The sequence below is a fragment of the Triplophysa dalaica genome, chromosome 15 (genome assembly GCF_015846415.1).
Source record: "Triplophysa dalaica isolate WHDGS20190420 chromosome 15, ASM1584641v1, whole genome shotgun sequence".
Classification (NCBI taxonomy): domain Eukaryota; kingdom Metazoa; phylum Chordata; class Actinopteri; order Cypriniformes; family Nemacheilidae; genus Triplophysa; species Triplophysa dalaica.
The window spans coordinates 9879723-9891824 of NC_079556.1; the positions used below are offsets into that span (position 1 = coordinate 9879723).

At 37.4% G+C, this 12102-nt stretch overlaps 1 protein-coding gene across 1 annotated transcript in view; it reads right to left on the bottom strand.

The window, feature by feature from the left end:
* Positions 1-12102, bottom strand: part of ush2a (Usher syndrome 2A (autosomal recessive, mild)) — a 202067-nt gene that overhangs the window by 144246 nt on the left and 45719 nt on the right. Inside the window, exons 20-21 of the mRNA XM_056768674.1 lie at positions 9680-9824; positions 3139-3369 (exon numbers count right to left, since the gene is read on the bottom strand). Coding sequence (XP_056624652.1) covers positions 3139-3369; positions 9680-9824 — 376 coding nt within the window. The remainder of the gene's footprint in view (positions 1-3138; positions 3370-9679; positions 9825-12102) is intronic.

The window sequence follows — 12102 nt, forward strand, 5'->3', positions numbered from 1 at the left end:
TTCGAAGCAAATGGTACATTTATTCACTGCCACTCCATGCAGATTTGACAAAAAGATTTGACTAGGAAATACGTTTTTTAAACAGAATAAGTACGACACACAATATAAGGACAAGAAAAAAGTAAATAAATTACAAATAAAACAAAACTGAAAGACTGGGCTTGTCAGTAAGCACTTTAAAACATAAAAACTGAGTAAAAGAAAAACACTGCTAAATATCAATGAGGATCAAAACTTGAGTCAATTCACCTAAACCACGCTGCATTTTAATCTTGTTTTTTCTTTGATTTGTTCCAAAGTTGTATCCATTAACAAAGTTATTTCCAGCACAAGATTAGATGACCATTGATTTTGCTTAATTTATTGCTTTGGCTAAATTTCAATAATACACAAAGTATTTGTCCCTGAGCATGCTATTTGTTCATTGCTTTTTGTGTCATTATGCCTCATTTCAACCATCGAGCAGGACGATTTCTCCAGAGCTCGATAAAACAAACATCTTATTTAAAAAAAGTTAGTTTCTCACAAAGATCACCACAACACGATTACGTCTGACTTTATCTGTTTATAATCTCATGTTATAAAACCAGGAGGAAACGAAGGTGTGCAAATCAAGTCTGCTAAAAGGGGTGTTGTCCTGGTTTGTTCTTCGGGTCCCTTCATTACTTGCTGGCCATTTATAATCCCAGCAGGCCCAAGGACGAGCTCACCACTTTGACTGCACCCATTGATCAATTAGGGAGTGAGCTGAACTCAACTCAGGGCTTGATTTATAAAGATTTATCCGTTTGTCATTATTTAAGGAAAAAAACTGGAAATTGCAGTGCTAAATGTTAATAGAGTTAGAGGAGGAAATGGCCATTCATTTCCTGAAATTGCAAGGTCACGAAGGGTCACCCATTTATATGCACGATCCTTAAGGAGGCAATTTAACGTCCCCGACTTCTAAGGGAGGATCTACTAATTGCCTCGTTTTAATATAAATAAAGTCAGATTTCCCTGATATCTCAGAGCATGTGTCCAATAAAAAGGGCCGACGACATGACATGGTTTCATGTCCGTTTGTGGGTTATGGAGAGGGAGGCTGGGGAATAATAAGGTGGAAATTAGTTCAGCGGTAGTTCTCTTATAGGGAACCTGCTGGAGTCTAGGGGGCCCTGATGTGCCAGAAATGGACGGTTCTCAACAGGTTTCTTTAAAGGGATAGTTCACACAAATATGAAATGTTATCATTTCAAGCCTGTATGACATTCTTCGGTAGAACACACAAAAAAGATATTTTGAGGAATATTGGTAACCATACCATTGTGTTGCTCATTCACGTATTGACACAGAACCATTGCAAGTCAATGGCTACCGCCTTGTTCGGTTACCAAACATTCTTCAAAATACCTTCTTTTGTGTTATGCACAAGAAAGAATGATATACGGGTTTAAAAAAAGGAAGGCCTACTGTAAGTATATGATGACAGGATTTTCATTTTTGGGTGAAATATCCCTTTTAGAATAACAGATTTTTCATCAAATATAATGGGGACACGGCACCTAAACTGAGTTATAATCATGTGTAACATTAAACATTATGTCTAAATAACTTCCAAATATCCTTCTGATGTCACTCAGTGAAGAGGTCATCTGATGTTTGCCTCCGCTGTCAAATCACACTGACCAATCTGATAAGTTAAAGCGACGCCTTCTGAGTATTTAACGCAATTAAATTGCAAGTAATCTAAACAAATGGCGGGCTGGAGGATTTTTGCATTAGTAGATGAACCGGAACCTGTATTCATTTGAAACTCAATTCCCCAATTATGTTTGTAAACAAAAGTATAATTGCCCTTTGTTTAATCATGGAAGTCATTAATACGTCGGGATGCAAAGGAGTGAGGAACGGAGTGAGAGATGAATAAAGAGTGTTTGGGGCGGAGTTATGGGGTGGGAGTGGTCCGTTTGAGCATTTTTTAAAGCTGAGGAAATACTGTTTTGATTTTAACAAAACTAGTTTTGAGTGTTTTAGACAAATCTGAGATGTTTATCGAATTCATGACATTGACATGGGCAGTGCCAGAGTATACCAGCTGAACAACAGGAACACTTGCTTTCCAGTATTTCACCTATTAAAGTGATTATTCACCAAAAAATAAAGATTCTGTCATAATTAACTCAACATCTTGTCATTTCAAAACTGTATGACTTTCTTTTTTCTGCAGAACACGAAAAAATACATTTTGTGGAATGTTGGCTTGAAGACATTAGCTTTCCTGTGGCTCAGTTGTTGGAGCATGGCACTAGAAATGCCAAGGTTAATGGCTCGATCCAAGGGGATTGCACATAGGCAGAAACAAATGTATAATACAATGCAATGTAAGTCACTTTGGATAAAAGTGTCTGCCATATGCATAAATGAAAAAAATGAAATTAATGTTGGTTACCGAATATTGGCGGCATCCATTCACTTCTTTTGTATTATTTGACACAAAACCAATGCAAGTCGATGGGTACCGCTGTGGTTGGGTTACCAACATTCTTCATAATATTTTATTTTGTGTTCTGGAGAAGAAAGAAAGTCATATACCGTAGGTTTGAAATGACAATAGGGTGAGTAAATGATGACAGAATTTTCATATTTGGGTGAACTATGCCTTTAACTGAGTAAGTTATAAAATCCCAAAACATTTTGTTGCTCTTGACAACTAACAAGACTTTAAATGCTTTTTAAAAATAGAATTTTAAAGTTTTACATAATTAATATTGCATATAGGAATTTATATTCTGTTTAATATTTGACCTGTGTTTCACTCTCCTTAATCTTAAAGGTGTGCTTTCACTGTGCATGCGTGTGCGTGTGTCTGTGTGTGTGCATGCTTGTCTGTGTGTGTGTGTGTGCATGCTCGTCCGTATGTCTGCGCGTCCGTGTGTGCGTCTATGTATATTGTGTGTGTGGATCGTTTGTTTGTGGGAATATTTGTTTTCTGTGTATTCACCTTTTTTCTTGTTTATTATATTTGTCAATATGTCTCATGTATAGCTGCTTTTTAAAAATGAAAATTGTAAAAAAGCGCTACATAAATATATTGAGTGGAGTTAAATCCCTATCCTGTACAGTTTGAACAACATAAAGCACTGATGTGACCCATACCTGTGAAGTCAGTGTTAACCGGCAGCGTTGAACTTGGAAATTTAAAGTATCCGCTCCCTGTGAAGCGTCTCCCCCTTATAACCGGACCCTGGGCATCAGAAAAAGACACATCCATCCGCTCCACGTGATAGACAGGCGGAGGCCCGTTCAGCTCGGCCGGGGCATCCCAAGAAATCTTCATAGCAGTCGTATTCAATGGCATTAACGCTGGGGCCTTCAGACCTGCGGGAGCTGTTGAAACAGGAAAGAGAAAAGGATGAAGAGATATGTGTAATGAAAAAAAAGAGATGTGCGTTTATAGTCATGGCTCGGTTTCATACATGCAGCTGTAATGATCTAATGGGGCTCTCACGTAGGTACAGAGGAGGTAAATTACCTTGGCCTGACACATCCTCCGTGCATTTAGCCCATTCTGGCTGTCAGGCCGTCCACACCGACAGCGCTAATAAAAACCCTCCGTAGGGAACGAGCGTGTTGTCTTCCAAGGCCCATCATGGCGCACGAGTCATAAATTACATTCAATCAATAGCACTTGAGTCTATATAATTGAAACTCTGATATCATTTGAAATCCCCCCGCTGATTTAATAGGATTTGTGTGAAGTCTCGCCGGACGTTTATCGTTTTTGCCTTAAAACATACAGCGGTAAAATTGAAGTGTGACTGACGTGGCAGTGCATACACTTAAGCACTACAAAGGAAGCAATCATTACATGGTGAAAAGATGTTTATTTTCAACTTTAAGAACAGGAGAGAAAATGATGTATACAGCAAAACAAGTTGAACAAAACAAATTCCTTAGTATCCAGCATTTAAACATTACAGGATCCCATCTAACGGTGCTTGGTTTGTGTTTCAAATCAGCGCATTTAATGTTTTGACATGGTTCACAGGCTCGGCAAAAAGGTTAATATTGCCATCATCATATTAATGACTAAGTCAAAGACGGACATGTCTAGCGCCAATTACAACCCAGTCTGAGTGTTTGCTGTTTTATACGCCCTGATGTTTTCCGTGGAATATCATACTTATTTCTCTAACAGGAAAAGTATTGATTTATGCATAATTGTGTAACCTTCTGGGGCGGGGGGAACATATGCACGGTGTATTTCGAGTCGATGCGATGTGTACATGCAGGGTCCGCTTGTTCTGCTTGTCTTTATGGATGTAATATACATTGAACATTACCATCAACTCTTGATTAGCTGTTCACATTTCAACAAGATCAATAATGGGAGCGTGGTCCTTTTTAAAATGCTACAGGCTTATGTCCCCATCAGAGAGGGCATGTGAGTGTGCTCAAAAGAGAATTATGATGCCTTTTTTATGTGGAAAAGGGAAAGGAGGGGCAAACTGAAGCATTGCCTGGTTTTTGAAATTATGGATGTTGGTTTGACATTGATACATGCAATATAGCAGCTAAAAAATAAAAAAAATTGGTAATATTTTGGTAATATATATGGATAATACTGCACATATTTTATAAAAACAATATGGATTCTGATTGGCCAATACAGCGTTCCTGTTGTGATGAACACAACACCTTTAAAATGAAAATTCTGTCATTATTTACACTTCCTCTTGTCATTTCAAACTTGTATGACTTTCTTTTTTTTTCTGCATATCACAAAAGAAGATATTTTGAAAAATGTTGGTAACTGAAAACCGTTGGTTTATAAAAGATATCACAAAATATCTTTTGTGTTTTGCAGAAGAAAGAAAATCACATGTTTGAAAAGACAACAGGGTGAATAAATGATGACAGAATTTTCATGTTGAATGTAAACTATTCCTTTAAAACACCGCAGCACACATAAAATAATGTTCTTTTATTATTTGTATATTGGGACTATAACTTCTGAATGAAATAACTAAAAACAATAGCATATTAAAGGGATAGTTGACTCAAAATCGAGCGCTCTTTCTTCATTTTTACTCATCCTCATGTCATTCCGAACCTGTATGACTTTCTTTCTTCTGCAGAACTTAACTAAAGATGAAGAATGTTGGTGAACAAAAACATTGACTTTTATTGTATGGACACAAAACAGCTGAGACATTTCTGAAAATATATTTTTTTGAACAACATAGGGATGAATAAACAATGACAGATTTGTTTTAGGGGGGTGGGTTGAACTGTTCCTTTAAGTTGTGTATATTGTGTTGCCTTGTAAAATCGCAATGATTTTGACTCTCATGCTGCTTATGTACAATCCTGTTTGATCTTTTCTCATATTCCGCCTTGTTGATTAATGCAATTTTCATTGATTATATACGAGCAAATCCCAGACCGCAAACAGGAACAAACGATCAAATATTGTTTCTGCTGAGATCTTGCTGGTCTGTTCAATAGAAATTGACACTTCTGTGCATTCCGGTGACGATAAATCAAAAACAATTTAATCTTGCCTTAAAGAATGTCCATTAAAAGAGAAATGTAGGACATAAAATCCAAATGATTAAAAACAAATTGCTGGATTTATTTCCACAGCTGTGCTCTGTAGAGATGACAGACATTCATCTAACTATTCTGCTGTAAAAATATGAATAACTTAAGCATCTTTCCGTTCATTTCGGTGGTGCGATATTTAAAGCAATTTGATGTCATTTCGCTTAGAGAAAGCAGATGTTGACTTCTCGCTTTGAACAGATGGTAATTCTGTCTAATAGTGCATTGATGTAATAGTGATGTGCATTGTGTATACAGACAGTCATAAAATGGAGGTAAGACTCAAATAAATTGCGATCATCAACATTAAATCCTGGCAGAGGAGTGGAGAAAACAAGGCTTGAGGGAGACATAGTCTTAAGTGGACCAGACAACAGGTTGTGTTGAGTCAGTCAGCGTGCTGTTTGTTCAGTCATACAGGAGGTGTGTAAAGACGTTAAAAGTAGCTTGTTGTGTGCAGAACTTTGATGAATTAGGCAATACATTTGTGCTAAACTAGGAGTAGGAGTCAACAAAGACCTGAAATTACGGTAAAAAATACTTGCATCAACAGGTACGTATAGTTATTACAAATTGCAACAAAGTGATTTTTTAAAAAAATTATGTCATTATTTACCTCACCCTTGTTCTTAAATTGTATATGATTCTTTCTTTTGAGGAACACAAAATACGATATATTGAGAAATGTCTTTTCTCAAAATGTGGTTTTGTTCATACAATGGAAGTCAATGGGGGCCAAAGTTATTTGATTACCAAACGCTTCAAAATAGTTTTTTATCATTTACTCATTTACCCTTTTTTCATTCCAATCTTGAATGACTTTCTCCTGCAAAACGCAAAAGAAGATATTTTAAAGAGTAAAGTTGGTAGCCAAATAATACTGGTTCACATTGACTTGCGTTGTTCACATTGACATTTCTCAAAATATCTTATTCTGTGCTTGTTTTTCTTTTTATGAATACATTATGGTAAATTAATAAATGATGAAAAATCTGTTTTGGCTAAATATAACTTTTTGATTGCTTTTATCTACTTTGCTCAATTTTATTCTTATAGTTTGGAGAGTACATAAAAAGCATCAAACCACCCAGTAAGCAAACAAGAAATACACTTATATACGAGAATATGCACACAATCTACACATGTGTCCAAACTAACATGCAATGTTAGCATAATAATGTGTATCTACTGTGTTGTTAAAAGCAATAAACAAACAACAACTGCTATACTTTTACTGTTTTTTAGCAATAACAATATAAACAGAGGCAAAGCGTTAAGCGCTTCATGCCATATGGAAGAGCCGATGACATCGTCTGCGGCATATTGAGCTGACCATATGTTAGAGCAGAGCTGTGCGCCTTACTGATTCATGCCCATCACATTCCACTGTATCAATTAAAGCCCCTTGAAGGCCGCATGATTTGTGCCTCTGTTATTAAACCCTGCTAATTCATCCTACTTACATATTCCTTATAAATCTCCAGGAGTGCGCGGTGATTCACAGCAATCGGCGAGAGCGATACGGCACATTTTTCTCCTTGTAATTAACAGTAAATTGTTTTTACTGCCGCACAATGAATTTCTGGGCTTGGGCCGCAAATGAAGTAGTAAGAAGTGGACTGTAGAATCCAGACTGAGGGGTTGGTTTGACTCATTAGCACGTCACGTGAGCACAGAGGGAAACTAAAGGCGAAATAAAAGAGAAAATGAGAGAACTGAAGGGGAAATGATGACTGGTGATTGTCATGAAGTAAATGTGTACTTCCTTACATTTAATGTGGGCACTGACAGAAATAAATACTGTAGTACAGCGGTCCAATCGGTGAAATGTGACTCAAAAATGACATCAAATGCAAGAGAGAGAGAGAGAGAGAGAGGGAGAGAGAGAGAGACGGTCTGATAAAAACTAGCACTCTTGATGACACAGTTTCAGAAATTGCGCAAAGAACAAACCACATTTCCTCGGACTGCTTGACTATTCAAAATTCATCAATTTTAAAGTATGAAAATAATATAGAGATAACCTGAGAGTGAATCTAAAATAGCTTCAGTTTGTATTCCTTTGAGATAAAAGACTTTCCGCTAAATTGAGAGCAGGCCAGACAATACTGAATGTGCTCCACTTTGCCAATGGGTTTACGTACACAATTAAAGGTGGTCCGGCCCGGCCTTCACCGAGGGGGACGTATTCACCAATCTGACGGTGAGTAATGACAGACACTTTCCATTAAAGGCAGTTCATTAATATTAACATAAGAATTAACACCTATTGGGTTCTTCTCTCTTGGATGGAAACATATATCGTAGTTTGCGCAGGTAATTGGATGTTGAGCGTTCGCCCCCAAACGCATGTGCATATTGTATGTGCATTTATTATTGCATTATGAAAGTCAAAGTGCTGGGATTGGTTCTTAGAGAACAATGAGGAATGAACAGCATACTTAGTGATGTGGGCTGTAAAGTCAAATCAGTAGGGGAGAATTGAAAGCACTTCTACTCTAAAGTAATACAAATATGTTGAAATTTGTACTGGAAATAAAATAATATTTATATTTTTGTCATTAAGGGGGCTTGTATTGAAGAATAATCAGCAGTGTGTAACATGATAACCATTTCAACATTGACTAAACATTTAAACATTTCAGAGAGACCCTTAATTTGGTAGCCCCAGAGTCATGAGGTGAGGCAGGAAAAAGAAAAAAAGAAAACTACATCCAAATATGTTAAATATATTAAAAAAAAAAAATGAAAAAAAAAAAAATTTGTTTATGATATAATGATTATTGATTTAATTGCTTAGACATAAACTGTCTGTCACTTTTAAGTGTATTTAATGCACATTTTTAAAAACTAAATTATTGTATGCTACATTCTTCTTTGTTTTAACAACTCAAATTGCATAAAGAAAACACAATTCCTTTAAAGTCAGTGAGATTTTGGGCCCATCCTTTGTTGTTTGATCAAAATTATAAGTGGAGATCTTTATTATCCAAGCTGCCCCTTTAAGAGTGAGAATACAGATATACGGATCTAATACTGTGACACATGCATTTTGTTGCGACTCCCCTCAAAACAACTGCTGTGGGATTCACTAACTCCCTCCCCACACCTTATTCTAAAATTTAATGTAATGGGCAATGGTGGAGTCATAATTTCGCTGAAAATTTTCGGCACCACACCGGCTCTTCACAGTGCACCCGCGGCAAATTACGTCTTTCAGGGGGCGGGGGGACAGATAGATAAGCGAATGGCTGAAGGAGGGGAGACGAAATGACTGGATTCGCCACTTGCACAATATAACACTTCTGCGCATTAAATTTATAACGCGCAAAAAATATATATATTGATGATCAGTATGGCAATCGCATCGGTGCAACCATTGAGAAAAAACATACAACCATTTGGTTACAGACTAGAGCCATGCAGTGAGAGCAGGTATTTAAGAAATAAATTGCTCAAATTGCCCAGTAAATATATGCCTGGTTTAAATGTGCTTTTTTTATCTATTGACAGAAGTCCAATATAATATACATAACTATGTCTTCAGAGGCTTATAAAGACATTACATAATGAAGTGTTATGATTTTTATTCCATTAGAATGAGCTATTTCTATCTACATACATCGCAAGTCCCCAAGAATGGAATTAGTCATGTTGTTTCTATAGTAGCCCTAAACAGACAAACTGCTCTGCAGAGCGCGTTTCATAAATACATTATCTCCATCGACAAAGAAGCGAAATGTGACGACATCTTTGTCCTGAGAGATCCGCTGTAGTGCTTTGAAAGGGAGGGGTGAAGTAAGCCATTGGTTGCAATTCGCAACCTTACCACTTGATGCCACTGAAATCTCCATATTCCTCATTTAAGAAAATGAGCGACGCCTAATGACTCAATCACATTAAGGCACCAAATTGCTTGAAAAACTTTCCCCCACAAACTTTGTAAAAACAAAGAAACGTTGGTTTCTTTATTGTTGTTTATTTTCCTCTAGTAATCAACAAATGTTATATGTTCTCTCATTTGTAAGTCGTTGGATAAAAGCATCTGCTAAATTAATAAATACACAGTGTGTACAGTAGATGTGGTACTCACCAGAGGGTAGAGTTCGGCCTGAGCCAGGCAAGCTGCTCACACAACCCTGTCTGTTGCACACGGTCACAGTAAAACTGTACTGCTCATAGGGCTTGAGTCCTAATACTGTGTAACTCCGCTCCCGCGCTGAACCCGTGTATAACACCTGTCAAACAAGAAATAAACATACGCAACCTTAGGCAAAGTAACTCAAAGCATAAAAATCAATTAAATGTTTAAGATGAGTATCTCTGTTTTTCTACAGTTTCTACAAGTTCTTTGAGCAAGAGAGCAAAGACAGCATAGCCAGAGCTGTGAGCTAGCATTTAGTAGATGTGGATGCTCAGGTAAAGATCATGTTCCATGAAGATATTTTGTAATTTCTCACCGTAAATATATATAACTTTATTAAACCACCTGTTATATCGCCTAAGATGGACAACTTTAAAGGCGATTTTCTCAATATTGTGATTTTTTCCCCCCTTATATTCCATGGCTGCGTTTCCCGATAACCTTGTCTCTAGCACGCTACAAAGACTTTAAGAACACCTTAACTTCAACCTTTTCTAGGGTTTTCCCCGAACTATACCATAGGAGGTTACCTTCCTACGGCCACGTTACCAGGTGCTGTCCATGGTAGTGGTGCTGAATTAATGGATATCGATTACTGGACAATCAAAAATTCACTCTATACAGGGAGTGCTTCACTGCTTTATGTGAGGCAGTGGCATTCTTTATAAAATAAGCACTTTGTAAATAGTTGAAGTTGCATTTATTAGGACTCATAGGATAAAAAAACAATTGCAAACTAAATCCAACAATGGATATTATTTAATTGTGAAATGAGTTTGCGAACCCGCAATCTTATGCCCAAATGTATCAATCCACCACACTAACTGGCAGTATAGACATTTAAATTAAAGGTTCTCAAACTTTGGGTCATAAGGAGGGTCAAGCTAAGCCACTTTCTATTGCGGTGCATTTAATTATTTTATTCCACCAACTAACAATTACACTTAAGCATTTATTGTAATTGGACACTGGATGCGCAAGGGGCATATTAACAGCCCAAGGGAAGTGGATTATGGCCGCATTTATTAAAACATTAAAATATATTTAACAAAATCAAGAGGCATAATATAAACAAGTATGCCATAATTGTGCAGCCCTACAAGATATGTAAGTAAGATATGTTGAAATTGCAATTAAACTTATTCATTCATGACCAAAAAAAAGAATTAAAAGGAAGTGAATGTGTGTTTTTCCCCATTTTCCATTTAAAAGGTGTGCCATGAGATAACCTACCTTTGATTATACCTGTGTTTGGGAACCCCTGATTTGTATTATCATTCTATATGTTGCTATATTCTCTTTATTTACTCAATAAAACCCTAGAAAAACCCCTAGAGCTGAATTTAGGGGCTGCTTCGTTGAGTTTGTCTTGAAAAAGTCGGACCAACAAGATCCGAAAGCTGGTGAATTTGCTGCCGTGGCAGGTTATCTTTTATTTTCATAATTGCAGCATACTGTAAATTTTAGGCAGATATTCTTAGATTAAACGCAGATACACTCCGTGGATGGCGCCATCTTTGATTTAGCAAAAATATTCACTGCAGTTTGACTAAACTTCCTACCACAACCATTCCATTTTCTACCGCTTATCCGAACTACCTCGGGTCACGGGGAGCCTGCGCCTATCTCAGGAGTCATCGGGCATCAAGGCAGGATACACCCTGGATGGAGTGCCAACCCATCGCAGGGCACACACACTCACTCACTCACTCATTCACTCACTCACGCACTCACACCCTACGGACAATTTTTCCAGAGATGCCAATCAACCTACCATGCATGTCTTTGGACCAGGGGAGGAAACCGGAGTACCCGGAGGAAACCCCCGAGGCACGGGGAGAACATGCAAACTCCACACACACACAAGTCGGAAGCGGGAATCGAACCCCCAACCCTGGAGGTGTGAGGCGAACGTGCTAACCACTAAGCCACCGTGCCCCCCCCCTACCACAACCATTCTCTTTAAATATAGGCTAATCTTAATTCTTTGATTTGCTATCTTATGCACCTTTAGATAATATAATCTTACAACCATCAGTGTGACAATTATCTTCTTTGAATGAAAACACATCAAAATACTGGCGTATTAACTTTAGATTTTATTTGTATTGACGGGTGATGTAAAGAAGCTTTTTTTCACAGTGGTCACTAGCGGGGTGAACTGTTAACAGCGATAAGGTATAGCTAAGAGCGCTTCAGACCAACCTTCCGAACGTATGATATACAGAACGTATACTTAACTATGAACATTTCGGGAAACACATATTAACAATAAGGTACAGCTTAAGGTATAATTTAAGAACAATGTAGCGATAAGAAGGTTTCGGAAAACGCTGCCCAGATTTTTTTATAGTTTCTCTGCCACATCTTGC